The sequence below is a fragment of the Emys orbicularis genome, chromosome 6 (assembly GCF_028017835.1).
Source record: "Emys orbicularis isolate rEmyOrb1 chromosome 6, rEmyOrb1.hap1, whole genome shotgun sequence".
NCBI lineage: Eukaryota > Metazoa > Chordata > Testudines > Emydidae > Emys > Emys orbicularis.
In genome coordinates, this window is record NC_088688.1 from 121,013,796 (window position 1) to 121,041,523 (window position 27,728).

Below are 27,728 nucleotides of genomic sequence, written 5' to 3' on the forward strand. Positions count from 1 at the left end.
ACGGTTGCAGTAATTTTAAGACAACAGCCAAGGATCGCTCATGAGAAAGCCAGCAGGTTTTCCCAGGTTGGACTAATTTGAACTTCAATCCCAGTGTATCTTCTATTTGCTACCAAGACGTTCAGTCCTTTTGGCCTCTTGCTGGGGAAAAAAAGAGTATAAAAAGCCATTACATTTATGGCTTTTTAATGTCTTTTGAAGATTCTGCAGCTTGTACAAGCACTAGCTGGAGTAGATGGCCTCTGCAGTGTGTATAGGAGAGATTATGGTTACACATCTCTCTGAGCAAAGCTTGTACTCCATTATGTCTTCCAGAGAAGTTTGTAGCTCCATCAGATGCACAAGCAGCCATCTGTTTGGGGTTCAATTTACAAGCATTTAACTCTTCTAAGATGTCACAGATGGAGCTGATGTGTCTTCTATGACCTGAACATCTAAAATGCATCTATTGGCCTACCACGGACATCAAGATAACATATGCAATGACTTAATACTTGATGCCTATTTGCACTGTTGCATTCATCAGCCATGTATGCACATATTTTGAATATAGTGAGAGGGTTCTTCACTTTTTCAACTGCTGAGTCTTTCACGGTTGCACCACATGCTTCTAGAGAGTCAGCTGAGTTTTTTCAGAAAGATAGCGAGCATTTGCCAGTCTTGTTCGAAACCAGTGTCCAACTTCAGGATTAACAAGTGACAGTGCACTATAAACTGGAGGCTAATGTTAAGTGTGTGGTATGATGCAATAGCCATGTTGGTTCACATAAACTGAGTTGTGTCTCCAGCATTCTTAACAGCCTCATTAAGTTCTTCTAAAATTGGCTTTGACAGTGCCTGGCTTATAAGGCTTTCTGCATGTTGATGCAGTCCAGAGGCATGGTGTTTTGCAGCCTTTTCTTATAGATTGCCAGTATTGGCTTAGCTGATCAGTCTGGCAAACCAAGCTCCTCCACTTTTACTATATAAATCCATTATATGCCCACATCTTGAATACTGCATGCAGTTCTGGTCACCCCATCTCAAAAATGATATATTGGCGCTGAAAAAGGTACAGAGAAGGACAACAAAAATGATTAGGGGTGTGGAACAGATTCCATATGAGGAGAGATTAAAAAGACTTGGACTTTTCAACTTGGAAAAGAGACGACTAAGAGAGGATATGGTAGAGGCTTATAAAATCTTGACTGGTGTGGAGAAAATGAATAAGGAAGTGCTATTTACCCCTTCACTTAACACAAGAACCAGGGGTCACCCAATGAAATTAATAGGCAGCAGGTTTAAAACAAACAAAAAGGAAGTATTTCTTCACACAATACACAGTCACCTGTGGAACTTTTTGCCATGGATGTTGTGAAGATCAAAATTATAACAGGGTTCAAAAAAGAGCTAGATAAGTTCATGGAGATTAGGTCCATCAATGGCTATTAGCCAGAATGCTCAGGGATGCAACACCGTGCTCTGAGTGCCCCTAGCCTCTGTTCGCCAGAAGCTGGAAGTGGACAACGGGATGGATCACTCCATGATTCCCTGTTCTGTTCATTTCCTCTGAAGCACCTGGAATAGTCACTGTCAGAAGACAGGATACTGGGATAGATGGACCATTGGTCTGACCCAATATGGCCGTTCTTACATCAAAATAATTATAATAATAAAAAAGCTTAGTACAGAAACTCCCCAAGATAATGATCTCTTGAGATAGCGATGTGGTGAGATAATGACTTTGGCAAATAATGCATTTTAAAAATCTTGGCCTACTAGGAAACCTATCTTTATAAGTTTGCCAGTCACAAATCTAGCATTCTGGAGCGAAGTCCCTAAAACATAGTCCAATGCTCTGGCCGCTGTTGTTTGTCGTGCCACTGTTCACTCTACCGCTCCGTCCCCAATGGCCCTGCACTGTCACCTTCTGCTGCCACCTAGGGTGACCAGACAGCTAGTGTGAAAAATCGGGATGGGGGTGGGGGGTAATAGAAGCCCATATAGGAAAAAGACCCCAAAATCAGGACTGTCCCTATAAAATCGGGACATCTGGTCACCCTACTGCCACCTGCCACTGTGACCTCTGTGAGTCGGTCTCTCAAGGTTCCACCAGCTCTCAATGATTTCAGCTCTCAATGGGGGAACCTCGCTGCTAGTGCAGGCTGGGCTGTCTCTTCCACAGAAATACTGTCCCACAGCAGGTCTAAGCACTTAGACCTGATTATCAGTGATTTCAGCTCTAGTGGTCACTTAACAAACCAAAAGACTCTCTATGAAGCCTAATCAGCTCTATCTCTCTAAACAGGAGAGGGGGGCAGGTCAAATAGTGCCTGTGACTCTTAGGCAGAGCCCACACCACCAAGCAAAACAAGCTGTCCCCACCCTCTCTCTCTCTCTCTTCACTAGGATCTGGCATCCAAACCTCCTGCTTAGCGAGTACAGTTCAGTTGCGGGTGACCAGTGCTTAATTTGTAATGAAAGAGGTGCCGGTGCTCAAGCAAGTTTGTTACTTTCATAACTGAAGTGACAGGCCCAGAGGTCCCAGGGCTATGAACTGCCGAGCCTAGAGGTGTAGTGCCCAGCCCTGGCAAGCCCTAGCACAAAATAAGCACTGAGGGAGACCCCCTCATTCAGTCAAGCTAAGTACAGTTCTGCTGCCCTTTACTCATACAATAAGGATAACAACATTCCATGACCCCCACATTTAATACTTAAGGGATTTGTAACCCAACACCAGCCAAAATTGATCACTTGGGCAGCGTAGCTCGGTCTGCTGGCTACCTAGGCAGAGTAGGTGTGTTCATGTAAATACAGTCTGGTCCTGAAGCCTTTCCCCCCCACCCCTGGCTCATCACTAGCTTTCAGGGGAGAGCTCATTCAGACCTTGCTTATCAATAATCATTTGAAATTATTAGGTAGGCCAACACTGCCAAAACAAATATGCTGACATTGTCATAAATAGCAGCTGTATGAGGAGGCTAGTCTATGTTCATACTTTTCAAACCCATTATGCTTTCTCAGGTACGAGTATTTTCTCGTATACTGTGTATGCTTCTAAAGTGTGTATTAATGCAATTCAAATTTCCAACCAACAACTAAATTGGCAACACTGCATGTAACTGGGGGGGCGTTGGAGAAATTCGGGGGGGGGTGTACACCCCTCCTAGGAGGAGTCTAGGGAAATCCCTGCCCATCCCTGTCCTCTCCAGCCTCTGTCCGACTCACTCCTCGCTTGTCAAACCACCACTGGAAGAGCTTGTAGAGAGCCGAGAGGAAGGGGAAATGATGCAATGTAGGTGGCACTCTTTCTTCCCCGCCCCTCTCTTTAGCCCTCCCTTTCCGAGGTATTCGTTCTTCCCTCTAGGCAAGCAGCCAGAGGAGACACCTTGGTACATGGCTGTCACCTTTGTCAAATGCATTCCACGGTGTAGGTTAGTGAGGGAGGGTCTCAAGTCAGACTGGTTACTGATACTGGGGCTAGCTAGTGGACAATGCTTACGCTGGTGTAGTGTCTAGGAGAGAGCACTTTGGGGCTGCTTCCTGCCATCCTTTGGACTGTTAGAACTCAACAGTTTTGCCTGCAGGAGGCAGCCTGACATGCTCCTGTTTTATAATGGGAAAGAGGGATTGTAAGAGATCCCTTTGATATTATTTAAAATAGTTTGGTCGTTAAATATCTACTGTGAAAAGAGACGTTCTTGGTTACAGCCAATCACTTTCTGGGGTTGTACAATCACATGATGACTTATTGAATGTCCTCCTTTGACTTGAGGGAAGGGGGTTGCGACCTTAACACAGGCTAGCAGAGAGAGGCTTGTGGTCTGTACTAAAATGAAAGTTTGCAGTAATCACCATAGCAGCTGGTAGTAAATGAGGTTAAAAAACTAAATATGTCAAGGCATGCTGAGATCAAGCCTGATTCTTAATTTAGGGTCCAGATTACTGTATTGAATTTTCAGCACCTAGAGATGATTCACACAGGATTAGACATTGCTGGGCTCTAACCAGCAGAAAATCCTTCTAGAATAGTAAGGCTTTGCAGTTTTTAATGCAGTTAAAATACCAGCATTATTAACATTGGCAATTTAGCTCAGTTTTGCCAGCTACTGTATGATTTCCGAGTACTCATGTGAGTAGGCTGTAAAGCATGAGTCATCTTATTGAATCCTGCCAGTTAGATAGAAAGACTTAAACAACCTTCACAATGTGATTTAGCAAGTAAGACTGGACTGCCAGCCAGCAAAGAGCCATCTGAATGAATGGAAAAACTGCCCCTTTGGGAAGCCAATTCTTTTTTACCTTTTTTTTCTGACAACTGAATATAATTTTCCCCCTCTTCTATGAAGTTTCCAAAATAAGCTTCTAGGGTCAAATCATTTCCCTTTGCTGAGACAGAAGAGATAGGTTTGGCCCAGGGTACTAGGGGAAGCGATTTCTCTGTACACTGCTGCAATCTCTGGATTGCAATAGTCCCTATTGTTTCTGCACCTTCGGTTTGCAGGAGGGTATGGCCAGTGGCTTTGCAGCATGCTGGTTCCACCAGATTCATACTTAATCTTTTCTAGTGTGGTTCTACTCTGCAAAAGTGGCATTATGGGGTCCCATGTTTATTGTCCCTGTAATAACTTCGGTATCAAATGTACTCAATTTACAAGTAAAAAGATGTTGTTTTCTTCAGACTTCCAGCCCTTCAGACTCAACTTGAGCTCCCAGGGCCAAGCTGGCTTCTTTCCATCTTCTGCATTGTCACTAGCAATAAAGGTTCTGCCAGCCAAAATGGGCCTCCAACTGCATCTGTGCAACAGCACTGCCCTCCAATTACGCCCATAGCTATACCTCCGGAAGCCTGGGCTTGTCAGAGGATTTGCACAGGTATAGCCGATTGGAATGTAGTGAACAATGCTCCTGATGGTGTGCAAACAGAATCTGCAGCTCATTCCACCTTCCCTGTCCGCAGTGCTAAAAGGAGCCAAAGGTAGCATCTGCTTATTTCTATCAATGAAGTGAGCAGACAGAATCCTGAGAATGGTTGAGTAAGAAAGTGCCACGTTTACATAATTGCTTTGCACAGTAAAACGACTCTTAAGCCTTCCTACATGGGGAAGAGCAGGGAGCCCTTGTGGAACTGGTCCACCCAGTGTGCTGAGTCCCAGGCACTCTGCCAGAGTTTCTCAGGCTCTGTGGTGAAGCACTGGTTCCACTAGGGTTACCATATGTCCGGATTTTTCCGGACATGTCTGGCTTTTTGGTCCTCAAATCCCCGTCCGGGGGGAATTGCCAAAAAGCTGGACATATCCGGGAAAATAGAGAGGGGTCTTGGGGCTTGGGTCCGGGCTGGAGCCGCTGGGGCCAGAGCCGGAGCCGCTGGGGCCAGAGCCGGAGCCGCTCGACCAGGGCCGGGGCCGGGCCCGAGCCGCTCGGCCGGGGCCGGGCCCGAGCTGCTCGGCCAGGGCCGGGGCCCAAGCCGAGCTGGGCCGGAGCCACTGGGACCGGGACTGGGGGTGCTCGGCCGCCGGCCGGAGCTGCTTGGCCAGGGCCGGGGCCGGTGACCCGGGGCCCGAGCCGAGCTGGAGTCGCTAGAGCTGGGGGTGCTTGGCCGGGGCTGGGGGTGCTCGGCCGGGGCCGGCGCGCTCGGCCGGAACTAGGGCCGGCGCCCCAGGGCCCGAGCTGAGCCGGGCCGCAGACACTGGGGCCAGAGCCTCTTGGCCGGGGCCGGCCGGCCGCCGGAGGGAGCCACTCGGCCGGGGGGGCCGGACTGGACCGCGCCTCCTTGTGCCCCCCCCAGCCCCAGCCCCAGCTTACCTGCTGCCTCCCTGTTTCAGGCTTCCCGCGAACATTTGATTCGCGGGAAGCAGGGGAGGGGGAGGAGCATGGGGGCGGAGCGTTCAGGGAAGGGGGCGGAGTTGGGGCGGGGACTTTGGGGAAGGGGCGGAGTTGGGACGGGGCTGGGGGCGGAGTTGGGACGGTGCCGGGGCCCCGTGGAGTGTCCTCCTTTTTTTTTAATTAAAATATGGTAACCCTAGGTTCCACTGCACCTGGGGCCCTCAGGAACCAGGGAGGTGAGCACGGATCCTGTTTGTTCATGTGAAAAAAGGGAGGAGAAAGTTGGAAGAGCAATCTAGAATGGGCATATTTGACGTCCTGAGCTGTACTTTTACTAGGCTGTCTTTGCCCCTTTTTAGATACATTTTAAATCAACTTTCTCCAGAAGACAATTTTCTGCTACTGTGCCAGTGAAACTTATATGGCCTGAAATGTCAAGAACGTGCATTTACACTCTAATGGAAATACCAATAACTTCACCTTTTTTTAAAAAAAAGCACAGATGTGTAATATACAATACAAATTCTTAGTCCTGGGCATAGGATTTACTAGCTTGAATAGTGCCACTGAAAACAATAAGGTTACTCAAGTGAATATGCCTGGCAGGTTTTTCATGATCAGGCTCTTAATTGTATTTATTATTCTGCATGTAGGTCCCAACCCTGCAATGACCTCTGGATGGGCACTGGGAAGCAGGTTTAAAACAAAAGGAAGCATTTCTTTACACAACGCACAGTCAACCTGTGGAACTCCTTGCCAGAGTATGTTGTGAAGACTAAGACTAGAACAGGGTTCAAAAAAGAATTAGATACGTTCATGGAGGACAGGTCCATCAAAGGCTATTAGCCAGGAAGGGCAGGGATGATGTCCCTAGCCTCTGTTTGCCAGAATATGAGAATGGGTGACTAGGGATGGATCACTTGATGATTGCCTGTTCTGTTCATTCCCTCTGAAGCACCTGGCAGTGGCCACTGTCGGAAGACAGGCTACTGGGCTATAAGGACCTTTGATCTGACCCTGTATGGCTGTCTTATGTTCTTTATATGCACAAAGCTCATTGTGGCATCAGGGCCACAGTTTGCAAAGCTTGTTGGGAATAAAAGATGCTGTATTATAAAAATGGTATTCTCTATGGCAAGGGTCTCAAACTCGTGGCCCGTGGAGCTCTTCCCTGTGGCCCACCAAACATAAACATAAACTTAATCTCTGTTATTTTAGAAGAAGAACTCCGGTCATTTAAATTCAATTTTGTGCCAAATAAAGATGAAATTTCAAGTTATGTGCATTCCTTCTTGGTAAACCTTTCTTGCAATTGAAATAGCCTTTAGTTTAAAAGTAAAACTGCACTGGAAAAAGGGATACTGTCAAGTTAGCTTTTTAAGGATTTAAATTTTTTAGAAAGTGTTTTCAAACTTACATACAGTACTTTTTTTCAGAGTTTTTGCTTCAGAGAATGTTCTAAGGATCCCTGTAGTTTGGCTAGATTTGCCATAGAACTGCCATTATTAAAGCAGCGTTGTGGTAGCCGTGTCAGTCCCAGGATATTAGAGAGAGAGAAGGTGGGTGAGATTGGTCCAATAAAAGATATCACCTCACCCATCGTGTCACTCTAATAATGAAAGCAGGGCAATGGGAAAAAGGCTCCTTGGTTCCTATAACTCTTGCTGTTCGGAGTCGAAAAACTGCAGTGCTAAAAGAGTTGATGTATTCATTATTTTCCAACTGGTTAAAACAGTAGACTGGGGCAGCAGAGTATTGTGTTCAATTCCTGGCTCTGCTATAGATTTCTGGTGTGAATGTAGGCAAGTCACATAAGGTGAAATCCTGACCATAATTTAGGTCAAAGGGAATTTTGCCAATGACTTTCACGAAGATGAGGATTTCACCCACAGTCTCGCTGAACCTGAGATGGGAATAATAGTACTTTCCCACCTCATAGATATATTACGAGGCTAAATATATTAACAATTATGAGGTGCTCAGATATTACGGTAGGTAGATAGATCATTTGACTCTATCTAGGTTCATCTACAGATTCTATCTTGAAGTGAGAGTTGGTTGTTTTTTGTTTTGTCATTAATCTAGAATTGTATTGAACGTTTGACTAACTGGACCTCATTTCCAACTCTGGCCAAAGAAGATTTTTGTTGCTTAATTAAAAGTGAAAAGGTTTGGATAACAAGATAATGAACATTGACTATAGATTATACAGTCCAAAATAGTGTTCACAAGTACTGCAACTACCACAACAAATGAATTTTCATTTGAATTTTTAAGTGAATTTGCTTTCATTGTTTTTGCTAATTGTAAACATTCTGGTGAACAAGTTTACTGGCAAAAATGCAAAGGTGTCTGCCGGAATAGTAAACTTTATGCAAACATTGGATGCTAGCTGGAAATGCATATTTTGAATTAGTAAAAATGAGCATTCACATTGAAATCTTAATTCTAAATATTATATTAATCCAGTCAGAGAACAGAAATATACCAATACCATATCTAATTGTACAATGAAAAACTAACTCTCGGAGCTTCAGTATCAAAATACTTGCAACAAACTGCTTAGAAAAATATCTACAGTCCAAAAACGATATGGAGAAATTACTTGTGAACAATTTCTCTGTTTCTAGCTCAGTTATGTTCCATTTCCTTGCTTTTCTTTAACATATCTATGCCAGCATTGTATGGTTCTGAATTTTCCCATTCTTTTACTGAATCTTTCTGTTTGCTTAAGTGAATGAAGCATCTCTCCCATCTCAGATTGTCTCTTTTATGGCTGCACGTGATGCAAGGGGCCGAGAAACCATTATAAAATCTATTAGACAGTTTAATGCTTGCTTCACGCCTCAGCAGTCTTTGGGCTTGATCCTGAAAGGTACTTAGCAGCCTCAATTTCTACTGAAATCAATTGGAGTTGCGGGTTCTCACTAGTGGGATGAGACTTTGTCTGTAGGCTAACTTTATTTGAAAGATGGAACATGAGCAGGACATGCAGTTTGGGGCAAGTAAAAGACTGAAAATTCAACAATTTCTTGTCCCCTGTGTGGAGTGCCAGAAATGATATTTTCCCAGTATTTATTAACTTGGCCCCAGATTTCAATGCCTCTTGTTTCTGGGTTTCTAGATAGACATTTTTGAGAAGAGGACAAACACTATGTTTTGCTATTGATGCCAATGGAATCAAGTTTTGGCTCTATGAACTTGGAAGGTTTGATAAAGCAACAGAAGTTTTAATTCTCAATATTCTCAATATTCACTTTTCTAGACTAGCTTGAAGCTAGTAGAAAACAGGAATTTCTATTCGCCATTGGACACTTAGCGGCTACCAGTAGTCAGGCGGAAGCTAACAAAGAACCAATCACACAGTTACTTTGTCTTTAATACAAGGAAAGATTATCAATCTTAGGCCATCAAGTGGGTTTCTTTGCATCTCCTTTAAAAATAGTTCAAGAATTACATTAAATCTGATCAACGTGTGTGGAAGATTGGACTCAGTGCCTATAATGCTAGTTTCAGATTCAGGCTAAAAATTATAGTTAGAGGTTTTTTTGGCTTTTTTATTCAGTCTATCAGATATAAAGATTTGTACATGCACTTGTTTTAGATTTGAGTGTCAACATGTCGAATTAGATTGTCAATAGTAGCAAACTTGCCTGTTTAAAAAGCTATTTTATCTCACTGTAGATTTGAGGTGCATAGAGATATTTTTTTTGCCCTATTATTTTAAAGACAGCATTTTATAGATAGAGTGAGAAGAAAGAAGGAGCTTAAAAATTAATGCTATGTTGACAAGTGTCTTTTAGAGCCTATTATATGATAAAAAGATGATTTACCTATAACTTGTATATGGTTATTTGCCTTTGTAAACATTTTTGTATAAGGAATATATAGAAGTAGGTCTCAGCTCCTTTATTTGTAGAAAAAGAATGTGTGTTATGTTCTTATTTAACAGTACACAGTTACAACTGTTGAAAACATGTAACCTAAAAATTGCCTTTAATTTCCTTTTCTTTAGGAAAGGAGCTGTTGATCCTATAACATGGAGGATTGCCTTCATACCTCTTCTGAAAACCTTTCCAAACTGGTCAGTTGGGCCCACAGCCATGGGACCATCTGCAGCCTCATTCCAAATCTAAAGCACTTGCTTTCTGAAGGTTCCCATGGCAACCTGACAGCTATGTGGGGCTGTGGCGCAGGCCATGCGTATCATTGGCCACTGACTGCTACCTGCAGGGCTGGATCCCAGGAAAGAGTATGTTTCCAGGACAACAGAAGCTTCAACTCGGACAGTCCCAGCATCATAGGTGTGCCCTCGGAGACACAGACTAGCCCAGTAGAGAGGTACCCTGGGAGACCAGTGAAAGCAAAGTTGGATTGTAACAGAACCAGGGACTCCTGTGATTTCTCTTACTGCAGTGAGCCTTCAGAGCTAGATGAAGCCGTGGAAGAATACGAAGATGAGGCTACCCTCTTTGACATGGTCTGCGAGTCCTCGGTGACAGATGAGGATAGTGACTTTGAACCTCATACCCAAAGATCTCAAACCATTTCCCGCAAAAGGCCTGGAGCGGGCCAATCCTCATCATCTCTTTCAGGCTCCCAGTCTCAGGTCATCGATGAAAGTAGTAACAATGTGATCGTCAAAAAGATTAAGCAAGAAATCCCTGAAGATTATTATATTGTGGCTAATGCAGAACTTACTGGTGGCATTGATGGGCCTGCATTATCGCTGACGCAGATGTCAAAGCCCAAGCCTCAAACTCATGCTGGACCTTCCTATATTGGCCCTTCTAAGCCCACCCCTCCTGTAGCGCCTTCTCTCAGTGCTGAGCTAGACTTACAAAATGTGTCTGCTTCTCCCCCCGTCATATCGAGGCCTGCAGTTCAGAAGCCTGCAAGAGTAACTCTGGCTTCTCCAAACAGAGGACCAGCTAGCACCCCTACAGCCAACCAACAGGTAGCACTCCAGATGCCAGTCAGTACTTCCAATACCAGCAAACAGATTAGCATTCCTTTATCAGCCCTGCAGCTCCCTGGACAAGAAGAGCAAGCTGCTTCAGAAGACCTTCTCCAACCCGTGCCAAACCAGGTTCCTGCTGGCGAAGTAGCATTATCTCCTTCAATTAGCGCGGAGCCGGAAGTCAGCTCTAGTCAGCAACAACCTAACACTGCTCCTATCATCACTGCTGAGGCAACAGCACAGTCAATACCAGGTATGAAACTATGGAAAGCTCATACTGTCATGTAGGGAATTCAGTGTCATTCTAAAGGACACGTTTCTAAGCCAAGAATTGCAGCTGAGAAAGTGAAATATTGATCATGGTTACCATAGGTTACAGGAAGGTATTACTAGATAAATCAGTAGCTAAGCACCCTACATTGGAAGGGTGTTTGGAAAGCTTTCATTTAATAGAGCCCATAAGCACTTGATGTAGGATAATGTTAATCCAGGGATACTTCATAAAGGAACCAACAGACTTTTTCTCTAAAACAGATAGATCTCAAAGTAGGTTACATTTGACAGTCACATAGTTCTGTAGTGCAATATCTATATGGGACAGTATGCCGCTATCTAGTTATATATAAGGAGCTTTGAGACAGAAAAGCAGACTGTTTGATTCATTTGCTACATCAGAAAGATAAAATCTTAGTAAAAGCAGCCTACAGTAGTGGCCAGAGCTTTCCTCTCCCTTCCTTATTCCTATCAAGCGAGCTGACATTTGAAATGCAGAAGCAGGGGAGAGGTGTAACAGTAATGGCCGGAGGGAAGTTTGTCCTATCATAAATCTTTATTACGTTTTTTCACTAACTTGTAAATCACAGCAGCCTGGAGAGAATGGAGAGAGAGACACAGACCTTTAAACCTTAAAGTAATAGTGCGTATACTTTAAATGAAGCAAAAGAGATCCTGTCCCATTTTAGTGAACATTTTCTTTCTAACGTATCCTTGTGTTTCTTTGTGCCTCCCTCTGCCCTCAATGAAATGATAAGTCTAACCAAATAAGTATGATAAAAACATAAATTTCTCAAAACAACACATTTCTGTTGATTAATCTTTTCATGCCAGCAATTCTGGAGAGAAATCAAATGCTTTGCATGGGGAAATCTGGTTCTCGGCACCAGGTTATTGAACAGTTAGATACTACCTGTTACACTGTGATCTTTACTGTTGTTGTCAAACAAAATGTTAGCTGTATGTAAAATTTCCAATATTATTCAGTAAAACCCAGCAAAGCACCGTAAGATAGAAAATGCAGAAGTTAGTGTTTTTCATTTTGCAACCAGTGACTCTCATTTCTGTCCATTAGACACTTCCTCACAGCAGTCCTGTCATGTGTAAATTATTTGATGGGGATCCTTCTATAAAACCCCAGCTAAATTCAGATCTGGTTCTGTAGGTTAAGTCCTAGGGAGATGGATTGGTGGGCAGAGGTCAGATGTGGTAGTCAAAGGTTCATGGTAAATTCGTTTATCACATAGTTCTTCAGTTCATCACATAGCTATCACCTTCACATATGTTAGCAAGCCAGGTTCTGCAGTCAGTGATATCTATGGAATTTCAACTTGCTGAGTCACAAACTTCAGTGGGTGCATTGGTATAACCCAGGGCAGAATTTTACTCTGATGTGTGTTATCTCTGAGATTCCTTTGTTTTCTACAGGGCAGTAAAAATAATTTCAGTCTGCTGTAGCCAGCAGTTAACAGAGGAATGACTTGCAGCTGTCCTGCCATGGGCAATATTTTCATCAGCTCTTAGAAACAAAGCAACCTCAGGCCTGGTTATTACTGGGAATGGAGACCGCTAATGAAAATCTGGATGCTGCCCCTGAAGTGGTGCTGGTGATTCTCTAGGTTGACCTCTTCCTTGTGAATCAGTTCTGAACTAGTGTCCTAGGGAGACAGAGGTCTTCTCTAGGACAACGGTTCCCAAACTTGGTTCGCGGCTTGTTCAGGGTAAGCCCCTGGCAGGCCGCGAGACACTTTGAGCGGCTGTACCTGTGGACGCTCCAGGTAAACAAAGCATCTCGCGGCTCACCAGGGGCTTACCGCGAACCAAGTTTGGGTACCACTGCTCTAGGATAAGATGCAAAATCAAGGCTTTCATTAAAGATATCACAACACTTTTTGCAAAGGCAGTGATGTTATCTAAGGCCAGGTCTACACTACCGCGGTAGTTCGACAGCTGGCAATCGAACTTCCGGGTTCGATTTATCGCGTCTGGTCTGGACGCGATAAATCGATCCCGGAAGCGCTCGCCGTCGACTGCGGTACTCCAGCTCGGCGAGAGGAGTACCGCGGAGTCGACGGGGAGCCTGCCTGCCGCGTGTGGACCGCGTCTGAACCGCGGTAAGTTCGAACTAAGGTATGTCGACTTCAGCTACGTTATTCACGTAGCTGAAGTTGCGTACCTTAGTTCGAATTTGGGGGTTAGTGTAGACCAGGCCTTAGTTTCCTAGTAGTTTTAGCTAACTAAAATATTGTATACTTCCTGTCTTAACTCTTATGTAGTACTCCTATATGCTGTTAAACAGCTTCCATGTTCCACCCGAGAGGTTACTGCATTTCAGCAAAGGGTAAAGGGATTGCTGTGTAGGTAAGGCTTGATCCTGCAACCCTTAGTCATGCCAATAATGTATTGAATTCAATGGGGACTTCTCATGTGGGAAAGGAATAACTGGACTAATAAATGTTTGTTTGAACCACAAATTTGTATTAATAAGTGTTTGTACGAAAAAAACATAATTCTGCAAAGATGATTGAGCTGCTAAAATGTGAGACATGATTTTAAAACAGAGTGGGGTTAATTGACAAGTGAAAGAGATTCCGCACCTATCGTAAATTTTTTAGGCTGACTCCGGGCTGGATTTCGTAACAGAGAGCGATTCACTACAAGTGGTGAATGATTTCACGTGGAATTTGAATTCCACTAAATCGTGAGAGGCGGATTGTCCAGCCTACATGATACTTTTCTATCCTGAGCTCATTATAAACCAGGAGCAATATAACTTTTTACTCAGTAGGGAGAATGAATTGGATTTTAAAGCAGGAATCTTTGCCATTGGTTTATAGACTCAATTATAGTGATAGTTTCTTAACAAAATACTACTGAAAAAAAGCATGGAGTTTAAATTCTGTCTTTTCCCCAACAAATGCGTCCTTAATTCCACAGTAACATCTAAGGCCCTGATCCTGCTAAGATTGGTGCACATGCTTAACTTTATGCACTGCTGACGTCAGTGGGACTAACTCAGTGTGTAAAGCTAAACACATGGGTGGGCCTTTGCAGGATCAGGGCCCACACTGGTTAGTTGTGATTACTAGCTGCAGCCACCACAGTGAAGACATATTGTTTAACATATTCCTGTAACAGGGGATGCACCCTTGAGCAATTTTTTCCAAAGATTATAGTACATGCTCTGCAAAGTAAAAAGATTGATAATGGTATGTTTGGTATTGGACTGGATTTGGATCAGGCTCTAAAATGCGTGGGTCATACTGTTTTTTACAATTCTTCCTATCTACAGCGTCCATCCAACCTGACTGCCTGCTTCAGACCTGTGAACAGGCAGAGGATTGAAGAATTTTATACTTGCACAAGATTCTTGTCCATTGTACTTCCCTGCTTGCTCATCAAAAACTTGGTAGACAGGGTAGGGGGGCCAGTAAAACATGCAAACTTGGCCAGGAATCAGAATACAAAACCTTTTCCTGCTCCCACTGAATTCAGTGATAAAACTCCCATTGATTTTATTGGTATCAGGGTACGGCTTGTGTCTTGTAGATGCAGTGATGCAACTGGGATTCAACTCTTAGGTCTTGAAAGCCCTCTAACTTGTCTCTGCTTTAACTAAGGTTGTGTTTTTTAACAGATTTAGTTAAATCAGCTCAATCCCCTGGGTAGAAAACTCTTAAATCAGTTTTAAAATGGCTTAAATCAATTTAGCTTAATTCATTAAGGAATCGGCTTAAGTTGCATCGAGATAAGCCCGCTTGAAATCAGTTTGAGTGTCCAAACTGGGGTTTTGCACAGGTTTAACTTAATGTAATTTTAAAGTGATTTTAGTTAAACTGGTACAACTTTGTATGTAGACAGAGGACAGGATTTACAAAGATATTTAGGCCCCGAAAAATGCAATTGGACATTTACTGGAATTTATAAAAGCACTAGGTGCTAACTCGGAATGAGTTCAGGGCTCAGGCTGAGGATGGTGGCTTATATTGAATTAATTTCTTAAATTTTATAGTTTATTTTTTGAGCATAACACATAGGAACTCCTCTATGTGTTTACAAGTTAAAAATAAAAACTGATTACTGTAACCTGCTATACTCATTAACTCTAGCCAATTCCCCATCTTATGCCATGCAAGAAACGGCTAATATCTAGGCTTTTCTTGTGGAGCCACTGGGGGAGCTATGTCAGAGAAGCCTGTCCTCCCTGAAAGATTTTTGTCACCTTTCCTGTTGCCAATTCCTGACGTGTCCTTCAGGCCAGGAACCGGCAAGGGGAAGGTCTGTTGCACTGCTGAAGCTGTAATGTGACTAGGAAGCATCAGGCTTTCAGAGGGCAAGGCGTGGCGGGGTGGGATGCCCTCTGGGAGAGTATAGCTACATGTGGAAAAGGTCTTGTTGACTTGCTGGAGGGCAGGGAGGGAGCTGTAGCTCAGAGGGAGATGTAGGGAGATAGCGTTGCTAAGGTACTTAAGACGAATGACTAGTCTTCAGTACTGTGTTGCAGAACGCTCAGGGTGGGTGTGTCCTAGGAGTCAACAATACAACGTTTTAATTTATCTCTTTGGTCAGACGCTATCCCAGCAACATGAACACAGCAGAAGTGGGTTCCATTAAGATCCATTGAGAGGGTTTCACATTCAAATACACTAACTGGGAAAAGGACACCAAGAATTACTGGGTGAGGTTCGCTGGCCTGTGTTATGCAGTATGTCAGATCATAGAGGTCCCCCTGGCCTTGCGATCTTCGAAATGTGAAACGTATGTAATAGAGTAAAACCTCTGAACGGTAAGTGTGATAATGAGATTTGTCAGCTCCATGGCAAATCCTATCCATCCCTCGCCAGCATGATGGTGGTTACAAAGTTGGGTGCTGCTTTTCCATGAAAGTAGAGTCAGGACAAGGAACGGGACCCCTTCAGCCACCATCCCTCCCTCTGGCAGCGGCCTCCAACATCCTTCCTCCCCACGTGGTTACCAGAAATTATCTACACACCAAACGTGAGGCCAGAATGTGCAAGGGCCTATGCTGGATCTGCACTGGCCCTTAGGGAGTTTTGGGAGGCATTGTGCCTCAGCTGTGAGGTGTGCGAGGGGCGTTGGCCTGCTGCACTATCCTTTACAAGGCTGAAGCATGCTCCTTGTTGTGCATTTGGCTAATCTTGCTGTCCCGTGTGGGTGTACTGCCTTCTCCTCATCCCAGGGGGTGCTAGCAGGGATTCCTGGATTCTGTATACGCTCTTTATATCCTTCCCTTGCCGTGCACCGCTTATGCTGTCAGGTCCCCACAAAAATCATGAGATTTATAAAAATATAATACATTTTTGGTTCTTTTTATTTGCCTTCTGGGGTTTGGTTTTTTTTTTTTTAGCTTTTCAGGGACACATTTTCAGGCTTTTCTCTGCAACCAGAAGGACTAGAAACATCCTTTTTATATTAAATGAAAGCACATAATCACATGACTCCAGGATCTGGGACTTTCAGAGAAACACCAAATTATCATGAGACTTATGATAAAATCACAGGAGCTGGCAACAATATGACAGGGTCTAGCCACAGACCAACACTAAACTAAATCATAGGTTCCCCTTACAGTGTAAGTACCATTTTATCAGGCTATTTTAAGAATATGCTCCTAATAAGCAAAGAAGGCTCCTCCTTGCATGGGTAAGTATATGTGCATATGGATAGCTCTTTGGGAGACAGAGGATCAAATTCATCCCTGATGTAACTCAGCTGAAGTTAGTGGAATTATGCCAGCGGTAAATGTAGCACGGAGTGATCAATCATGTGAAAGTTACAAAACCTGATTTAAAATCTTCCCCGAACACTAAAAAAAACAACCCCTGCTAATCGATCTCTGTAATTATAATTTTACATGGCAGAATTGATGGCTTTTGGCTAAATCAGTTGCTGAAGGCTGCCTCTGGGGTCATATTTTGCTGAAAGTGGTCAAACGAACAATTAAACCACTGTTGTAGATGAGTGAGACAGTTTTTCTCTTAGCCTTAGAGTAAAGAGATCAGAGGCCACTGGCAACTCATTCAACATCATAATTTATTTCGATTCTAGCTCCATAGCTGAACTAAAAATAACTTGAGCCGAGATAAATCATTTAAAAATATACCCCTATGTTTGTAAAAGCTGCAAAGACCCTGCTTACATGGAAAAATAAAAAGAAATAATTATCCTTGAATCATTAGAAAATCCAGTAAATTAAATTAACCTCCTCCTACATTACTATTGGTCTCTGATCTGCCAACACTGGTTTCACTGCTTGAGTCCCACCCATAGCAAGAATACACCTTGGAAGATTGCATATAATATTGCTCAGCAGAATATCAGGCTGTGTATTTTTATAAGCACCTCCTATGTTTATGTCCCAAAGCAGTCAAACGATAAATTAATGTTTTGGGGCCTTAAATCTGGAAGCTCTGTTTCTCAGGCTGACATTTGAATTTGTCAGATATTGTGAAGGGGGGACCAATTTGAAAACGAAACAGGAACATATTAAAGAAAATGTATTTCACCCTTGAATAGTTGTATTAATATATTGTTTATGTCCTCAGTATCTACAACATAGCAATGGAAGTTTAATAATAATAATACAATAATACAAAATTATGTATTATTATTATGTGCTTCCTGCTATAGGTATTTATGGTGTCATCAATGTTTGCAAGAGAATCCTGAACTCAGCTCTCAGCAAGCATTATCAAATCTTTTAGTTTACTTTATAAATGTATCTATTTCAATTTTTAAAGTTCCATATGCATTTTCTTTGGTCAAAATTCACCCCAGGTATGGAAGGCTCATATAAAACCCTCTGCAATGCTGACAATCAGCAAAGGGTGTCATGAATGATACAAGGAATCACAGCATACCTTAAACAGGAAGCATTTATTAAAGAAAACAACTGCAAACTACAGATGCAAAAAATAGGTTTCTGCACTGCTTGAGTTCTGCCTTTGTCTCCTTGGGGTATGTCTACACTACGGGATTACTCCGAATTTACAGAATTCGATTTTTGGCAACCGATTGTATAAAGTCGAGTGCATGCGGCCACACTAAGCACATTAATTCGGCGGTGTGCATCCATGTACCGAGGCTAGCGTCGACTTCCAGAGCGTTGCACTGTGGGTAGCTATCCCATAGCTATCCCATAGTTCCCGCAGTCTCCTCCGCCCATTGGAATTCTGGGTTGAGATCCCAATGTCTTATGGGGCAAAAAAACATTGTCGCTGGTGGTTCTGGGTACAGCCTCACCCCTCCTTCCATGAAAGCAACAGCAGACAACCGTTTCGCGCCTTTTTTCCTGGGTGAACTGTGCAGACGCCATACCATGGTAAGGATGGAGTCCACTCAGCTCAAGACAGCAGTCATGAACATTGTAAACACCTTGCGCATTATCGTGCAGTTTATGCTGAACCAGGACCTGAAAAACCAGGCGAGGAGGAGGCGGCTACGGCAGCACGGCGATGAGAGTGATGAGGACATGGACATGGACACAAAATTCTCTCAAACCGCGGGCCCCGGCGCTTTGGAGATCATGCTGTTAATGGGGCAGGTTATAGCCATGGAACGCCGATTCTGGGCCCGGGAAACAAGCACAGACTGGTGGGACCGCATAGTGTTGCAGGTGTGGGACGATTCCCAGTGGCTATGAAACTTTCGCATGCATAAGGGCACTTTCATGGAACTTTGTGACTTGCTTTCCCCTGCCCTGAAGCGCCAGAATACCAAGATGAGAGCAGCCCTCACTGTTGAGAAGCGAGTAGCGATAGCCTTGTGGAAGCTTGCAACGCCAGACAGCTACCGGTCAGTCGGGAATCAATTTGGAGTGGGCAAATCTACTGTGGGGGCTGCTGTGATGCAAGTAGCCAAAGCAATCACTGAGCTGCTGCTACCAAAGGTAGTGACTCTGGGAAATATGCAGGTCATAGTAGATGGCTTTGCTGCAATGGGATTCCCTAACTGTGGTGGGGCGATAGATGGAACCCATATCCCTATCTTGGCACCGGAGCACCAGGGCAGCCAGTACATAAACCGCAAGGGGTACTTTTCAATGGTGCTGCAAGCACTGGTGGATCACAAGGGACGTTTCACCAACATCAACGTGGGCTGGCCGGGAAGGATTCATGATGCTCGCGTCTTCAGGAACACTACTCTGTTTAAACGGCTGCAGCAAGGGATTTACTTCCCAGACCAGAAAATAACCGTTGGGGATGTTGAAATGCCTATAGTTATCCTTGGGGACCCAGCCTACCCCTTAATGCCATGGCTCATGAAGCCATACACAGGCAGCCTGGACAGTAGTCAGGAGCTGTTCAACTACAGGCTGAGCAAGTGCAGAATGGTGGTAGAATGTGCATTTGGACGTTTAAAGGGTCGCTGGTGCACTTTACTGACTCGCTCAGACCTCAGCCAACCAATATTCCCATTGTTTTTGCTGCTTGCTGTGTGCTCCATATCTCTGTGAGAGTAGGGGGGAGACCTTTATGGCGGGATGGGAGGTTGAGGCAAATCGCCTGGCCACTGATTACGTGCAGCCAGACACCAGGGCGATTAGAAGAGCACACCAGGAAGCGCTGCGCATCAGAGAACCTTTGAAAACCAGTTTCATGACTGGCCAGGCTACGGTGTGAAAGTTCTGTTTGTTTCTCCTTGATGAAAACCCGCCCCCTTGATTGACGCATTCCCTGTAAGCAACCCACCCTCCCCCTTCGATCACAGCTTGCTTTCAAAGGAAATAAAGTCACTATCGTTTAAAAATCATGTATTATTTGTTAATTGATTATAAAAAGAGGGAGAGAACAGACGAGGTAGCCCGGATGGGGTTTGGGAGGAGGGAAGGAAAAGGCCACTTCAAAAGTTCAGAATAATGACAGCCTTTTGCTTGGGCTGTCCACTGGGGTGGAGTGGCAGGGTGCACGGAGCCTGCCCCCCCCCCCCCCCGCATTCTTATATGTCTGGGTGAGGAGGCTATGGAACTTGGGGAAGCTTCATGGAGATGTCCCTGGAGGATTTCCGCTCCATCCCCAGATACGTTAACAGACTTTTCCAGTAGCTGTACTGACCGCGAATGCATCCCAAGTCCTCAGGGCAAATTAATCATTAAACACGCTTACTTTTAAACCATGTTTTATATTTACAAAGGTACACTCACCAGAGGCCCCTTCCATGGCTTCATGGTCTGGGATACTGCCTTGGGAGGGTACTTCAGTCAGGCTGAGAAAAAGATCCTGGCTGTTGGGAAGAACGGAGTGCTGTGTGCTCTCCGCAAGCTCGTCGTCCTCCTCCTCCTCCTCATCTTCCCCGTCTGCAGAATCCTCAGGCATGGCTGAGAGTACCCCCTCCTCGGAATCCACGGTCAGGGGTGGGGTAGTGGTGGCGGCCCCCCCTAGAATTGCATGCAGCTCAGTGTAGAAGCGGCATGTCTGCAGCTCTGCCCCGAACCTTCCGTTTGCTTCTTTGGTTTTCTGGTATGCTTGTCTGAGCTCCTTAACTTTCACGCGGCACTAATATGAGTCCCTGTTGTGGCCTCTCTCCATCATGCCTTTGGAGATTTTCTCAAATGTTTTGGCATTTCGTCTTTTGGAACGTAGTTCTGCTAGCACGGAATCCTCTCCCCATATAGCGATCAGATCCAGTACCTCCCGTATGGTCCATGGTGGTGCTCTTTTTCGATTCTCGGACTGCATGGTTACCTGTGCTGATGAGCTCTGCGTGATCACCTGTGCTCTCCACGCTGGGCAAACAGAAAATGAAATTCAAAAGTTCCCAGGGCTTTTCCTGTCTACCTGGCCAATGCATCCGAGTTCAGATTGCTGTCCAGAGCGGTCACGATGGTGCACTGTGGGATAGCTCCCGGAGGCCAATACCGTCGAATTTCATCCACACTAACCCTAATTCGAACTGGCAATGTCGATTTCGGCGCTACTCCCCTTGTCGGAGAGGAGTACAGAAATCGATTTTAAGAGCCCTTTATGTTGAAGTAAATGGCTTCGTTGTGTGGACAGGTGCAGGGTTAATTCGATTTAACGCTGCTAAATTCGACCTAAACTCATAGTGTAGACCAGGCCTCGGTTTACCATAGACCACACCCTGTTTGGAACGCTGTACAGCAGAGACATCTAGTGGCTGTATAATATACTGCAACATATAAACATACAGTGGTGTCTTCACACCCTGCTCAGACCTCAAGTGCGCTGGCATGTAAGCAAGGGGAAACAGCAGCTTGGAGATGTACTGGGACCATGGAATCTGCAATTACACAGATCCAGAGGCCAAGAATTCTGCTATAATATCAGCAGCTACTATTATAGCTTATGAGGGTTCTCTGCCTGGAAGGGGGAAGGGAGTTGAATCTATGCCCCTACACCCTCCTAGAATTCCCTGCATTGTGTGTGGTCTTCAACAGTTTTTGCATTTATTTTCTTAAAACATATTTTCAGTTCAACTTCAAAATGGTGACTGTCTCCTGGGGAATGTTCTCTGGGTTCTAAGGAGAATTGTTTTAAACACAGATTCATAGTGCTGAGAATCTTTTAAATGAATTTTTAAACAGAGGTTTTCAGATGAAAAAACAACAGCACATAAAATGTCAAATGAGACAGTGTGAGAATGTCTGAAAGGAAAATGGGCCGTTTCAACAAATTTTGTAGCAATGACACCTAATGTAAACTCAAAAAATACCCCCACTCTGGCACAAATGAAAAAAGAAAAAGGGGGGGGGATAAAAAGTGGAGAAGAGGAGTAGTAGAAAGCAACCATTTTTGCAGAACCCGTATAAACCAATTTGTGCGCGCGCTCTCTCTCTCTCTCTGCCAGCTCTGCAAAAGGTTATCTAACAAATGTTATTGCTAGGAACATGCCAAGTCTTTAACGATACTGATACACGAAGGAAGACAACAAGACTCATATGAATTCCAGATCCATTGAAAACACAGGAGAAAACACTGGCAAGAGCCAGCATGTCTGGGCTGGACATTTATTTATTTGTTTTGTGGGGTGAGAGGTCACTTTCTATTCAATGTGATGCTTTTGGATAGTGCTCAGTTTTTGCTGTTGTTCCACTTAACACTGGGGCTACCCTGGTCTTATGAATTGTGGTGCCCAAAGCTAGAGAGAGGATGGGAGGGATCTGGTTGTGAGGTTCGCTGTCAGTGGAGCAGATGGGGTGGACAAGACAAGTGAGGCAACAAGCCTGGCTGGGATGCCTAGCAGGCACTTGCTTTGCTTGTCCACTTAAGGCTGGCCTCATCTACCTTAAAATAGGAATTGCAAATAGGGCCTGACCCAAAGCCCATTGACATCAATGGAAGGACTCGCACTGATGTCTGTGGGTTTTGGAGCAGGCCCATACTTTGGTATATGTGTGTATCAGAGAGTTGTCTGGTTTTGTTGAATCCTAACACTTTCAACAGCAACGGAGTCCCAGGGGGCTGTGCTTCCACCTTTCTCAGTGACGAGAGAATGCCACTTTTACAAGGGCTGTTCTACAAAGCCAGGGCACAGTGACCTGCCAGTACTTCCGTTTCCCTTTTATATTCATTACTTCACTTGCTAGGAAGCTTGCTGTATCCCGTCTCCCTGTTTGTGCCCTTGCAATGATGCCAAAATCCACATATAAAATAAAATGGAATTCTACCCATTGCCAAGAGTACATTGTTTTCTAGGTGTAGGTACTAACAAGAAAAAGATTTGCTGAAGAGAGAAAATATATGTTTTTAAAATTAGTTTGGGAACCCACAACACTCCCAAGAAACCCTGGTAGCAGATTTTTTTAATCACCTATAGTGCAATCCAGTGTATTGTTTATTGAGGCCCCAATTCAGCAAAGCATTCAAGCATGTGCATAAGTCCATCCTTGTTCAACAAAGCATGCTTCATGTTAAGCACGTGCTTAAGAGTATTTCTGAATAGAGATGAGCTGTTGTCTGGAGCATTACAGGTGAGCTGCAAGGCAGAAACAAATTGAAGTGTTTGTTTCCGTAATTGCTCCATTATAAAGTCAGACTCGTGAACTCTCTTCACCAAATCTTTTGTTTTCTCCTGCTTGTTCTGTCAGATGCCGCCTCTTTTCTCCTTTGTGAGGAGAGAGAGCTGCAGCTCAGGTTACGGCCTTGTGACATCCCTGTTCAGGTCCCCAAAAGATCTTGCCGGGACCCTTCAGAAAAGAGCGAGAAGTGAGAACCTGACCATTCAAATGAACAAAACCAAGCAGAAAATTGGTATGGAGATTGTTACTAACATCACAATGGGTCAGTAAAGGGCAAAATCAATTTCTTTTTGTTGTTGCTTTGCAGTTCATCTGTAAGTTGAGAGACATGGGTAGCTGAGAGAGCCTCATAAATAAGAATTAACATCGGCATGTTTTACAGTATGATGTCTTGAAATGTTAAGAGTAAGTGTAAAATCCTGACCATATTGAACTCGGTGGCAAATTTACTATTGACTTCTGTGCAGCCAGGTTTTCACCTTGGGGTGTGTGCCCACACTGCCACTGCCGGTGTAATTTCTAGCTTGGGTAGATGTACATGCACTAGCTTTGATTGAGCTATCGCATTAAAACTAGCAATGTAGCCACAGCACCACAGGCAGCCACTCAGGCTAGGCAACCAAGCACGATTTCTTCCAAAATCCTAAGTACATTAGTGTTGTGTTCACCAGAAAGCAACCTTTGTGGCTGATGGCTCATGGAAACTCCATTAGTCTGTTAGTTACAGAGGCAGCTCCCTTTTTATTTCAAGGGGTAGGGGTTAAGAACATAAGAACGGCCATACTGGGTCAGACCAATGGTCCATCTAGCCCAGTATTCTGTCCTCGGACAGTGGCCAGTGCCAGGCACCCCAGAGGGAATGAACAGAACAGGTAATCATCAAGTGATCCATCCCCTGTCACTCATTCCCAGCTTCTGGCAAACAGGCTAGGGACACCATCCCTGCCCATCCTGGCTAATAGCCATTGATGGACCTATCCTCCATGAATGTATCTAGTTATTTCTGCAACAGTAGTGGCTGCATAGTGCCTAAATTGACATGACATGGACAGCTAGCACTACTCCCTTTCAGGGCATGAAATTTGCCATGTGTTTATAAAAATTGACTCAAAAAATGATCTCAGGGGACACATTGATCATAGTCAGTTTGTCCCCTCCTGGAGAAAGGAGTCTCCCCTGGATGACTGACACATGGGACCCGACTTTTAAAAAGTCAGGTATGCAATTGTACATGCACAACTTAGCACATAATTGTGCACCTGCTATGCACATGCAATCACTATGATTTACATGACACAGCTCATTTGCTTTTAACATTCATCTTGAAATGTTTGCTGTCTTCTCTAATGAATATCACAAAAACATGATGTTCAAATATTCTTTCTATTCTTGAAAAGAACAGACGCTGTTTTCTTATTTCCTTTGTGTGGATACTGGCGTCTCAGATGCCATATGTGAAATTACTCTGGTACCTTACATTAATTAGTAGCAATTTTCCAAGATACGATTCTATCATATCTTTTGGCCTACTTACAGAAATTAGCATCTCCGTACCCATTAGGGTTATTACTTTCTCGATAGATGGTAATGAATGTTAAGCTTTGCATGTAGGGCCTAATTTATTAGCGTGTATGTCTCCATTTCTTTGCAATATATCATGTGTTCATTTTTATATTTTTGTACCGTATATCTTTGTTTGGAAGCTGCCCTTGATTAGTAGGAGTTGCCTCACAATGCCATTCAAGCCTCAGAGGAGAGTATGTATATTTAATAGAGGACACTGTCAATTTAAAGCCACAGGGGGAAGTAATGAAATTAAATAAAATAGACCCTGCAGGTGAGATCCTTGCTCTGGCCTCTTTATGCTGGATAATAGGACTACAGCGGCAGAAAGGGGGCAATAAAAGCCCTATTTCTGGCCAGGGGAGGGATTCTTCCAGTGCAGACACTGCAGAAGACAACCATAAGGCTACCCTTTGTGGACCCCCCCCCCCCCCCAAGCCCAGGAGCAAGACTGGTGTCAGGAGAGGTGTGTCAGAGCAGGGATCCAGCCCCCCGGGCTGTCTAAGTTATACTGGAGGCCTCTCCAGCCCCTGAAACAGCCAGGGATTGGGAGAACGCAAAGGTGGCTTAAAGCTGCCTTATCCCCCCTCCTCTCCTGGGCTGTAAGTGAGAGGCCCAGCACAGAATCTCCCATAAGAAGGTATACAGCAATTAGTCGCCTTAGAGTGGCAGTATTGTATCTTCATGTTTTGATAAATAAGATACCCATTTTATGTCAAATCCTGGTCCCATTGAAATCAGCGGAAGTTTTGCCATTGACTTTGGTAAGACCAAGATTTGGCTATTTATATTTAACCCTCATAGGTCACCAAGGCCCTAGTTCAGGAAAGCACTTAAATACATGCTTAAATCCACCCTGTTTAGGAAGGAGTGGATCTTAAGTATGTGCTTAAAGTTGAACATGTGCTCAAGTGCTTTCCTGAATCTGGGACTAAGGGCTTGTCTACACTTGAAACGCTACAGTGGCATAAAAAGTTGGATCCAAAGTGGCATGGTTTAAATCTAAATGCAAAGCCCATTTTGAGTAATGTATTCTTATTCCGACCGTTCTGTTGAATATTTACTCTCTTTTTTTCTATTTGTTGCAATTTTACAGAAATGGTTGAAGTAAAAATTATTTTCCCTACCAACTACACTATGACCATATTGAAATATTTTAATAGTTCTAGATTTTGGAGTTTGCAGGGGGCAGCTGCCCAAATGGGCTCAAAACTATGCTCACAAGATTTTCGAGAGCGGGGACTGAGGTTTGCAAATAGGGCGGACTTTGAGCTCTTGACTCTGCTCAATGCATTTGCGCTTCAGGCCTATTGCCTATTGCATGAACCACCGAACAGCTGACTTTTGATAACTAATGAGCTGGGCTGGATTAGAACCACTGACCTGCAGGTAAAAGATTCTGTGTTTAATCAACTTTAGGCCGGTAAGTGTGTTGGCTACATGTTACTCTCAGCATGCACCTATGACTTCCATTCACATTAATAACAGTAGGGCACATGCAATGAAAGAAGTATATATGCCTATACATTGAATAAACTTATTGTAGGCTTTAGATTAACAATAACACTGTATTCTGCTATTGTTTTTCAGTAACTACATATGCATGATGAAAACAACCCTTCAAGCTAAACATATAACCATTGGGGTAATACTTAACCATTAATTTGCTAAAATATCTATGTACGTGTGTAATTATTTTGTTCTGTGTTTGTACAGCACTTCGCACAGTGGGATCCCGGTCCATGACTGAAGCTCTTAGGCGCTAAAGTAATGCAAATTAATAATAATATTGTGATTACTAAAGCACCATAGGCATGCGTGGCACTTCAAAGAATGAATAAAGGCAGACTGCAATCTAAATTAAGACTCTTGACAGGAGGAGATAACAGCATAAAATCGGGGATAGAAAAGAGGAGGGAGAAAGCAAGACTATGGAATTATGCAGTCACTAAGGAAGCTAGGATGGGACTTTCAGAAGTGCTTAGTGATGGCCTAACTCTTCTCCAGTGGGACTTTTGCTGTTGACTGCAGAGTTATGCCAATGCTGAGAACTTTTGCTAATCCCCCACCCACCCCAGTGTGCTATGTCTAGGTGGTTACGCTTTTTACAAAGTGAATATTGTTTGGATTTGATGTAATGAAACACATCTGTATTTTCTAATTAGGGCTGTCAAGTGATTAAAAAAATTAATCGTGATTAATCACACGATTAAACAATAATAGAATAATATTTAAATATTTTGGATGTTTTTTTCTACATTTTCAAATATATTGATTTTAATTACAACACAGAATACAAAGTGTACCGTGCTCACTTTATATTTATTTTTATTACAAATATCTGCACTGTAAAAAATAAAAGAAATAGTATTTTTCAATTCACCTAATACAAGTACTCTATCATGAAAGTTGAACTTAAAAATGTTATTGTTAATCTAAAGCCTACAGTAAATGTATTCAATGTATAGTCAGATTTTCAGTTGGATTTTACCGGAAAGCTCAGAGAAAGGGAAAAAGGGGGCTGCTGCCTTGTTTGGTGGAGAAACTTGGCTAAAAGTATGTTTGTGTTCAGAAACATTCGGAGATGGGAGAATTCCAATGCATATCTGTTCTGAACTAGATCACCCGTCTGTAATGCAAATCTTAATTTGGTTTTGTGCCAAACATTACACTCAGGGTGTGATGGTATCAATAGATCTAACCTTTGAAAAATCTGGATATACTTGTGTCCCAATTATCTTTGCCCTAGATTGTTTTATTCTTTTTCTTATCCCATTCTGGCCCTCACCAAATCTATTTATCTATTTACTGCCCTCATATTGTGGCCAGTAAGGCCTGATAGATGGAGGAACTACATAAATTAGGACATTTTCTTATGTGAATGGGTGTAATTTTCTCTCCTGTCCACTAATCTGGGCAATCTTCCCCTGAGTGTAGTGTGCTCATGCCTTCATTCATGTATGTGCTGCCTTATGGGTCTTTTCCCCTCTCACTGATTCTTCCGAAATGCAAATGTCCACTCAGCACTCATCCTGCCAATTCTTTGGGACTTGCCCTGTGTGGCTGACTAGACCTCAGGAAACAAATTAAGGGACAGGAAAATTATTATTAGCATTCCAACTCCAGTTG

At 43.6% G+C, this 27,728-nt stretch overlaps 1 protein-coding gene across 1 annotated transcript in view; it reads left to right on the forward strand.

Moving 5' to 3' along the window:
- Positions 1–9,844: 9,844 nt before the first annotated feature.
- KIAA1958 (KIAA1958 ortholog) overlaps positions 9,845–27,728 on the forward strand; it is a 34,054-nt gene continuing 16,170 nt past the window's right edge. The window contains exon 1 of the mRNA XM_065406885.1: positions 9,845–11,018. Coding sequence (XP_065262957.1) covers positions 9,845–11,018 — 1,174 coding nt within the window. The remainder of the gene's footprint in view (positions 11,019–27,728) is intronic.